The sequence below is a fragment of the Talpa occidentalis genome, unplaced genomic scaffold, assembly GCF_014898055.3.
Source record: "Talpa occidentalis isolate TD23 unplaced genomic scaffold, MPIMG_talOcc4v2.1 talOcc4.15, whole genome shotgun sequence".
Lineage (NCBI taxonomy): Eukaryota > Metazoa > Chordata > Mammalia > Eulipotyphla > Talpidae > Talpa > Talpa occidentalis.
Window position 1 is genome coordinate 20531074 of NW_023601543.1, and position 10300 is coordinate 20541373.

Sequence of the window (10300 nt, forward strand, 5' to 3'; positions counted from 1 at the left end):
AAAAAAAACTAGCAACAAAAATGTTAGCAAGGATGTGGAGAAAAAGGAACTCTCCTGCACTGCTGGTGGGAGTGCAAACTGGTCCAACCACTATGGAAAGCTGTGTGGAGATTCCTCAAACTGCTAAAGATGGAGCTTCCATATGATCCAGCAATTCCACTCCTAGGTATTTACCCAAAGGACACAGATACATCAATTCCAAAGAGCACCTGCACCCCTATGTTTATAGCAGTACTATTTACACTATAGCTAAGCTATGGCAACAACCCATGGCCAAAAATAGATGACTGGATCAAGAAGATGTGGTACATATACACCATGGAATGTTACTCAGCAATCAAAAAAGATAAACTCATGCCATTTGCAGCAACATGGATGGAGCCGGAAGGGCTCAGTAAAATAAGCCAGAAAGAAAAAAAAAAATACCAGGTGATCTCACTCATAGCAGGAATTTATAAAACCTAAATAAGGGACCAGGAAAAAGACTAATTATAATAAAATCAAAATAAAAATCAACAAGCAACCATAAACCAGAGACACACGGGGTGGGGGGAGTAGGATCAAAACAAGGGGGGGTGGGAATTGTATGGGGACTATAATCAAGATGAAAATGCATACATTGTGCAAAAACGAACAATGATGTAAAAATGTATAAAATTAAAAATTAATTAATTAATTTAAAAAATTCCTATTTACACAGAAGTATCCTGGATTTGGAAGGAAGTTGGCGCACTGGACTGCTCTTGAGAGTGTAGTTGTGGCGCACCTCGAGCTGGCGTGGTAGGACTGGTGGCAAGGTCTGAGGCTGAGCTCCCAGAGCTTTCTGTCTGAAGTCATTCAGGTCTCGATTCAGCGAAAAATGTAAGTAAGCTTCAGCTCCAGCCTACCCCTGCTTTTCCCCCCACCCCTTAACCCCCCAACCCCCCAGACCTGATGGCTTTGCTGGGTCTGGGGCTCTTTAAAAAAAGACTAAGCTCTCCCACCCCTATCTCATGGCATGCCACTGGAATCCTGAGTGCCTCGTGAGATGAAGCGATCCTGACTACAGGAAGGTCTCAGATGCCTTGATTCCCAGAACCATTGCGATGCCACCACCCAAGCACCAAGTAACCCAGGAAACAGGTTTGGGTCCGTTGGCAAAACTATTCCCCAGTGCAGAGCACACAGAAAGGATTGTGTGTGCCAGTGTAAACAACCCGGTCAGGAAAATGTTCTCAGCTTAGGTTCCGCATCAGCCCCTCTGCCTCTCAAATTCCAAGGTGAAGAGAAAACCGTGTCTTTTCTCAGTCTCAAAGTTAAATAACTGAAGGCAGGGACTACAGGCCAAAATATGGATCTCAAAAAGATCTAATAATAACGGTCAATTCTGCCATTTGCAGATGTTTTCAGTGTGTATCATTTTTCTCTGAGTGTTGTGCATGTCTTTTACCCTGACAGTTATAAGAAAAAGGCAACATGTGCAGAGCTTGATGTACAGCTGGCTTTCAATGATGAATCTGGATCACTGCGTAGGGAAACTTTCCTCTGTGATTCTGGCAAAACTAAACCAGCAGGTTACTTTTCAATGTTTCCTTAGCAGGAACCAGGGTTCTAGCAAGGTGACAGGACACAATGGAAGGCTCTGGGCTGGCCAGAAGCCACAAGATGGCTACACTGCTTGGGGTGGGGGAGGAGAGTGGAGAACTACCTCTGGACTGGAGGGAGCATACTCTGTTGTGTTAGTTTTGAAGAGCAGCACTCTCCTGATGGAATGGTCTCTATCCCGCCCCTGTCGGGGAAGGGGAAGGCAGGGAAGAAAACAGAAAAGGTCCAGAGAGATGCCTGACTCCCATTCTCCACAAACCTGCTGTCTGGGCCTGATGTTGAGAAGGGGAGGGGCTTATGCGGAACCTAAGCTGAGAACATTTTCTTGACCGGGATGTTTACACTGGAACACACAATCCTTTCTGTGTGCTCTGCACTGGGGAATAGTTTTGCCAACCGGACCCAAACGTGTTTCCTGGGTTACGTGGTGCTTGGGTGGTGGCATCACAATGGGTTCTGTGAATCAAGGCATCTGAGACCTTCCCATAGTCATGATCGCTTCATATCATGATGCACTCAGGATTCCAGTGGCATGGCATGAGATGGGGTGCGAGGGCTTAGCCTTTCTTTGAAGATCCAGAGGCCAAAGTGGGTCTGACCAGGCCTAGAAACACCCTGTTGTCTCAACGGGGACTCACAGCAGCCTGTCTGGCACAAGTGTGGGGTTCCATGGGGCAAGGTGGGGCAGGATGAGGGACTGGGGAAGGGGTGGGTCTGTGGAAAGCTGCCCTGGGCACTTGGGGACTTGAGTGATGCTCGTGGCCTACCAAGGTGGTGACTTGGGACTGTGCCTACGTGAAAGGCAGCCTACTGCCTTTCGGGCTCAGTGACACTCTCTTAGCCACCTCCACCCACATTTACTAACCCACAGGACACACCGAACGAATATGCAGAAAAGTCACAACTTTATTGAAAATACAAAACCGTGCCCTGAAATAGTGGCTTGACAAGTTTGTGTTGAACACACTGAGCAGGCATTTAATCCGCTGGCCTTGACAGAGAAGGATGCAGCATGTGGAGCTGGCTGCAAAGCACTTTGGGAAAACGACCATTGTTTAGAAAAAGGGGGCTATCACAGGCCCATTGACGGTAAAGTACCAGGCCGTGTTAGGAGGGGGTGGGGCACAGCGGGGCAGGGAACAGGTCGGGTTGGAACAGGGGATCCAACATGGAAGAAGAATGAATGGAGGAGGCATAAACAGGAAGGGCGGCTGGTAGGGGTTCTGCAAGGGCGGTGGCTGGGGCCCAGGAGGTGGCTGGGGCCCGGGAGGTGGCTGGGGCCCAAGAGGCGGCTGGGGCCCGGGAGGCGGCTGGGGCCCTGGCGCTGGCTGGTGCCCGGGTGGCGGCTGCGGCAGCAGCACCACAGGCGGGGGTGCACCCAAAACAGGCCATATGCAATTCAGATGCTGGAAATAGATGGCGCTGCAGGGACCACCCATGTTGAGGACGACAGGGTGGCCCTGGGCCATGGGAGGCACGTTCCTCATCATGGATGCCCTCTGGCGTCTCCTCCACTTGGCCCGTCTTTGCTTAAACCAAGACTTCAGAGAGAGAGAGAGAAAGGGGCTCCATTAGAACGTTGAGCACTCACTGTCACACATGAAAACATGCCCTTCAGCGTTTAGGCTGCACCAGAGGAAACTCTCTCCTTGCTAAAATATCTTAGGAAGTGTCAGACAGCCCGCAGTCCGGCTCAGACACTGGGACGCTGGGCAGCAAATGTTATATAGAGCATTACATAATACTCTATATAACATAATACATAGTATACAGAAACACACATGTTTAAGTATAATACATAATACAATACATAAATACACTAATTGACATAGCATAACTTAACACAGACATAATTGAGATAACAATGTTAATTATGATTATTGTATACTAATCATACAGTGTCATGTGTTTGCTGTGTGTTAGTAATGTATGAATCAATGTTAACAGATTATGTAATTAATGCCTACATATTTCAGGGACATAGAATACAGAAGTATATGTGGGCAGAGTTTTTACAGTGGTGTGTGTGAGCGTGTGTGTGTGTGTGTGTGTGTGTGTGTATCAGTGAAGAGAGAGAGACAGAGAGAGATCCTTACTTACAATGAATAGCTTAGTACAGGAAAGCATTTTCCCTTTGACAAAGGTGCATTTCAAAAAGCTGGAGTTCCCTGACCCATTTCCAGTCATCAGCACCTCAAGTCCAACACTTATTTCCCAAACATGCAACAGGCAGGAAACCACACCATCATGAGAAGGTCTGAGGCCCAGGCATCGGGTCCTCCAGCAGCTTTAGAATGCTGCCCACCCGCCCCAAACAGCTTTATTCAGGGTTACTCACCTGCACTCTTCTTTCAGTCACGTTCAAGACTCCTGCCAGCTGCTGTCTGCGGAGGAAAAAAATCACAAGTGTTCAGTATGGGGTTGTGGATGAAATGAAATGAGGACATTATTTCATTATCTGTTTCAAGGCTTTTGTCCCCAACGCGCCACTCCCACCCCAGAACACTTTCTGTAATCCCCAGCAAGGCATGCTTGAGGAGTTTTCCTGCAGAGCAAAAGGTAAGGGGATGCAGAAAAAACATCAATCAAGATAATTTTGAAATGTAGTACTGAGAGTTGTAAAAGTTAACACAAATGCAATCCATAATGAGCACACTTATCAAAAGTTTAAGGGAAGGCAGAATCCTAACCTGCACTTGCTCCACACGGCCCAGTCTTCTCACCCACAACCTTACCCTGTTGCTAATGGAACACTATCTTTTTTTATCTATAGCAAATCTCATTAATTTTATAATGAAACAGTTTTGTTCAAAACCACTTAGAAGTCCCTTACAAGGGTAACTCGGAAACAGTCCTCCAAGAAAAGACAGGGATGAAAGAAAAGCAGCATTAGCACACAATCTCATCACTCAGGATGATAAAGATCCCTGCCAATCACTCTTTATCATCAGCTCTCCTACTCCATAAAGGATCAATTTGTTGGGTCCAAAATAATAAGCAAGATTTAAAGTATGTAGCATAGGTAGGATAAGGAAGGTTTTGTTCAATGTTAGAGAAATGTCAGGTGGTGAAAACACGTATCTCACGGCTATCATTGCCATTGGATCTGAGAGGTGTAACTGTTCTATACAAGAGCAGCATGGCCTTGGGATGCCATCTCGGTGAAAGCTATTTTCCCATAGCCATAAGGCCGGCCTGCCCTCCACCTGGTTTGAGATCGGCCCATGCAAAAACCACAGTGAAAAAGGCAAACGTATTTTCTTTTTTTCTTTTTTAAATACAAGAACCGGGATACAGGCCAGATGTGCGGGAGGGTGAAAGGATTCACCGGAGACACAGCAGGGAGCAGAGCAGGCAGACTGATGAAATACACTGCTGAGGGGAGCAGCCGGCGAGACAGGAGAGGTCGGCTGCGCCATGTGGGATCCTCCGCGGCCAGCCGGGATGGAACCTGAGCTGCCGAGGCTGCGGACAGCTTCACAGTGCTGCGCTCAACCGCCTGAGCCACCAGCGTGGCCCAAACATATTTTCAATCAGCAGTTGTGAGCCTCTCTAAAGCTTACACAAGCTAGATCATGGTGTCCAGAAACCCGGGTTTGGCCTTGGGTTACTTCCAAACTTCTCTATGTAAATGTGAAGACTTGATTGGAAATAGTTTCTTTGAAAAAGACACTTTAAACTTAGCGGTTATGGCCTCCCTGGTGGCACAAGGGGTTAAGACGCAACCTATGAAGCAATCCGCAGCCTCGGCAGCATGAGTGCCATCCGCTGCCAGCCAGGGAGCTGACCCACATGGCGCAGCAGACCTGTCCTGTCTCCCCCGCTGTTCCCCTCAGCAGTGTGTTTCAGTGCGTCTGCCTGTCCTGTTTCCCGCGCTGTCTCTGGTGGGTCCTCTCATCACACCCCCCCACCTCTGACCTGTACCCCAGTTCTTGTGTAAATAAATAAATAAATCTTTTAAAGATATAAAAAATAAACTTTTTGGGGCCTCCCTGGTGGCGCAGGCGGTTGAGTGCCGCACTGTGAAGCTGTCCGCTGCCTCTGCAGCGTGGGTTCCATCCCGGCTGGCCGCCGAGAATCCCATATGGGAGCAGACCTCTCCGGTCTGGCCTGCTGCTCCCCTCAGCAGTGTATTTCAGTCAGTCTGCCTGTTCTGTTCCCCACTCTGTCTCTGGTGGATCCTCTCACCCTCCCGCGCATCTGGCCTGTACCCCAGTTTTTGTATAAACGAATAAATCTTTAAAAAAATTAAAAAATAAACTTTTCGAGGCCTCCCTGGTGGTGCAAGCAGTTAATACGCAACCTATGAAGCTGTCGGCAGCCTCTGCAGCACCAGTTCGATCCCCGGCCGGCCAGGGAGCAACCCACATGGCACAGAAGACATTTCCTGACTCGCCCGCTGCTCCCCTCAGCCCTGTACTTCAGTCAATCTGCCTGTTCAGTTCCCCACTCTGTCTCTGGTGGATCCTCTCACCCCCCCACACCTCTGGCCTGTACCCCAGTTCCTGTATGCATAAAAAAACAACTCTTTCAAAAAAGTAAACCTTTCGGTGATACCTAAATCTGCCCTCTCTTGCTGTTGTGTGGTTTGCAACGGTCATAACGGACGGCGCGTCTTCTGAAGCGCCCCAGAAGGCAGCCGCCACCCGCCAGAGGCCCCAGGCTGGGGCGGGGCGTAGGCCGCTGGGCACAGCAGCAGGCGCGCGCCCTCGCCCTCCGCCTCCACTCCTTTGAAAGCGACCTGGCCGCGTCCCTCGCCCTCGGCCCTTGAAGGGGGCTGCACCCCCACGCCTCCCCCCAGCCACCCCCAGCGCGGCCCGGGGGCTCTCCCGGGCCAGGGGGCGCGAGGGCGTCGGCCGGCTCGGGCCGCCCCGTCTTACCTCAGCCTGGTGGTGGGGTACGGCGACGCCAGGAACACGCTCTCCAGGGCCTGCAGCTGCCGCGCGCTGAACGCGGGGCGCCGGGCCCGCTGCCGCGCGCCCCCCAGCCCCGGGCGGCGCGGCCCCTCCTGGCCCTGCTCTCCCGCCTGCCCGGGGCCGCCATCTTCCCCGCCGGCGCCGAGCACGTGGTCGCCGTCCCTGTTGTCCCGCGAGCGCGGCGACCCCGCGCCAGGGTCGCCGCCCCCCTCGCTGGCCGCCTCTCCCGGCATCGCCTCTTCCTGGTCCTCCTCAGCCAGGGCCGACGACATGTCCCGCGGCATCTCGGCTGCGGAAGAGAGAGCCCGAGAGGAAGAGCGGGCGTGGGTGCCCAGGCCTCAGCAGCCCCGCAGGGGGCCCCCGGGCCCGGCCCGGCCAACGCGCCTTCCCGGGGCCTCTGCCTGGGGCGCGGGGCGCCGCCCGCTCTCACCTGGCGCTGCCCGCGTGCCTGGGCTCCTCGCTGGCCCGGGGAGCTGGCGCGGCTCCGGCTGCCGGGCTGCAGAGGCCCGAGGCCTGGTGCTGTCCCCCCGGCCTGGCGCTTCCGCGGGTGCGTGCTGGGCCGGGCGGGCGCCGCGTGCCTCTGGGGAGGTGGCGCCTGCAGCGCTGCAAAGGGGGCTGCTGCCCGCCGCCCTTTTAAGTAGTCCGGTTACTGTGTGTCGACTTCGACGCCTCCTCCTCACTTTCGCGGGCGGGCCGGGCCTGCCCAGTTGCCAGAGCTTTCTGTCGTGGGGGGCGGGGGCTCTGAGTGCACACGAGGCGCTGCCTGCACCCATCGGGAGGGCTGCTAGGTGCATGGGCACTGGCGGGGGGTGGGGCGGGGGGTGTGGGAGGGGGGCCGGTGGGATGGCACGACTTGGGCTCCGCTAGGGGCAGCTTGGTTGACTGCTCCACACTTGGCCGCGTGTCTCCGAGGAAAGGGACTCTGCTGGGTTGTGCAAGCCCAGGTGTGGAGCGTGAGAGACCCCCCGCATCCCTCCTCCGTGGGCCTTGGAGAAACGTCCCAGAATTTCTCTTCATCCAGCCCCCCGCATGCAGCAGCCAGTACTAAGCACAACGGGACAATTTAGGTAGGAGGTGGCTTGCTCGGAGTGTTTGCAACAAAGTCGAAGGCAGAGCTCGCAGAGTCCTGGGGCCTTCAGGAGCAAGAGCTGGAGATGGGTTTTCTGAGCTTGCTGCTCGCTCAGATGCAGTGTGCAGAAAATGCAACCAGCTAGCATGCAGGTTGAGAATGTCCGCGGCCTGTACTATTTTATCGATGAATCTGTTTGGGTTGCAGGGGTAGAAACGTTAACATGCGTAGAACGGATAAAAATGCCGAAATCCGAGGGACCTTTCCTCCTTGTTCATTTGCTGATATTGTGACTTTTACTGTGTCTCTCGCTATTGACCCTCTTCAAAAATAAAGAAAAAATGAGCTCCTTCCCTGTGTGTGCTGGGTGCTGTGTATCTGGTCGATTTCCCACACAAGTGGTTTTTTTTTTTTTTTTTCCTTGCTGCTGCCTCTGCTCCCTTTTCTTTAAATATCTTCCTGATCTCGTCCTTAGGAATAAATAAATTTTATTGTCAAATAAAGAGAGGCAAGTGTATTGAGTACTGTAGATTACCCCGGAGGAATCCTTTATATGTGCTCCAGATGTGTTAATATCCTTACTAGCTTAATACTCTGACTAGCTTTTTAGAATGGACCTTTTGCCTGACTATCCCAAAATTATCTTTTTACTTGCACATTCACAGTTCTCATCAAGCCTATCTTGCATCCAAATTTAAACTGTTTTCAGGGACTCACCCAATGTATTCTGTGCCCTAGTCATCTCATCTGCTGTGAATGGAAAGTGTCTTCTCCTCCATGTTTCCAGATAGTGGGTAAGAAAACAGCTAAGTCAGGCCTCCCTGGTGAGGGAAGCGGTTAAGTCTCAGCACAATGAAGCTACTGCAGCATCTTGGGGAGCCCTAGTTGGTGTCTGGCTCAGGAAGAGAGAGTAAGAGGCTCTGGGAGAGAGAATGAGTTTGGGGCCCAGCCAGTGCTCACTGGAAAAGTGGGCATGGTCTGAACATGCCTCTTTCCTCCTGAAACTGCAACCTGGTTAAAGTGGCAGTGGTGTGGTAGAGGGGCTCCTGCATGTCCCCCTGTCTGTGTGCCTTTGAGGTTCTCTTCATCCATGGGGCCAAAAACTCCCCTATCAACACAGCCTTTTGCTGGTGTCACTAGTGCTGCTGCTCTTTCCTTAGGTTGCACCAATTTCCTCCTTTTCTTTCTTTCTTTCTTTCTTTCTTTCTTTCTTTCTTTCTTTCTTTCTTTCTTTCTTTCTTTCTTTCTTTCTTTCTTTCTTTCTTTTATAGAGGCATGTTTTATTTATTTGTTTATTTGTTTGTTTATACATGCACTGGGTACAGTCAGAAGCGCGGGAGGGTGAGAGAATTCACCAGAGCCAGAGCGGGGAACAGAACAGGCAGAAGGACGGAAGTACACTGCTGAGGGGAGCAGCGGGCGGCAGGAGAGGTCTGCGCGCCATGTGGGACCCTCCTCAGGTGGCCGAGGAGCAGCCGGGGATAGAGACGGCGCCGCAGAGGCCACGGGCAGCTTCGCAACCCAGCGCTCAACCGCTGCGCCACCGGGGAGGCCCAATTTCCTCCTTTTCTTTTGATGCAGCCACCAAGGTGACAGGAGAATTTTTATCCAAAAAGAAATAAGGGCATTGGATGGCAAGGTTGAAGGGCAGGAGGAAGGCAGGGGCCCAGGATTGAGAAGAGCAGTTAGGAGCTCAGAGTCCTATCCGCTTTGCTGTCCCAAAATTCATTTCCTGGAGGTGGTTGAAGCACCTGTCACCATCCAGGCACTGGCCATGCAGTCTTCCTGGTACTTCCCAGGTAACCCGTTTCATCATGTTCCCCCACCCCACCCCAGCCCCAGGGTAAAAGCTTCTTGTCCTCAATTGTCAATGTAGCTCTACATCCACGCAGATTCTATGCTAGGGTAAGTGGTGATCCCTGGTAGGGTCTAAAGATACAACCAATAGTCAAGTCGAGTCCTCTTGGGGTGTGTAGTGTTGGTGACAGCCTGTCAGCCTCAAGTTCAAAGTATAGGTACTACATGTTAGATGCTGGCTATTGGCTTTCTCATATGCATACACTAGTGTGACCAGAAAATATAAAATGTTGTTTATAATATTTATGAGTATAATTTTTTTTTATACAAGTACTGGGTACAGTCAGAAGTGCGGGAGGGTGAGAGAATTCACCAGAGCCAGAGTGGGGAACAGAACAGGCAGACGGACGAAATACACTGCTGAGGGGAGCAGTGGGCGGCAGGAGAGGTCTGCACAACATGTGGTTCCCTTGCCAGGCAGCCGGGAATCAAACCGGCACTGCAGAGGCTGCAGGAAGCTTCGCAGCCCAGCGCTCAACCGCTGCACCACCGGGGAGGCCCTTATGAGTATAAATTTATGTAATATTTGTGTTTTTTCTTTTTATTTTGTATTTTACATCATTGTTCATTTTTCATCAATTTTTTGACTGTTTGCTTTCTTTTCTCAGGTGTAGTCCCCATAGAATTTCCACCAAGTATTTGTGTTTTTTTAAATATTTTTATTTATTTATTTTTGTGTAGAGGAACTGAGGTGTAAGCCAGAAATACAGGGGGTGAGAGGATTCACCAGAGACAGAGTGGGGAGCAGAACAGGCAGATCTACTGAAATATATTGCTAAAGGGAGCAGCAGGTGAGGTCTGCTGCGGCATGCGGGTTAGCTCTCTGGCCTGGGATGGAACTCAGAGCTTAGAAGTGATAGCTCTGAGTCTTAAC

At 51.4% G+C, this 10300-nt stretch overlaps 1 protein-coding gene across 1 annotated transcript; it reads right to left on the bottom strand.

Moving 5' to 3' along the window:
* Positions 1-2639: 2639 nt before the first annotated feature.
* LOC119245530 (homeobox protein ESX1-like) lies at positions 2640-6784 on the bottom strand. Its single transcript, XM_037511598.1, has 3 exons — positions 6465-6784; positions 3923-3968; positions 2640-3125 (listed from the first exon to the last, which is right to left on the bottom strand). Exons 1-3 carry the CDS (start codon positions 6782-6784, stop codon positions 2640-2642), a joined length of 852 nt encoding a protein of 283 aa, XP_037367495.1.
* Positions 6785-10300: the final 3516 nt, after the last annotated feature.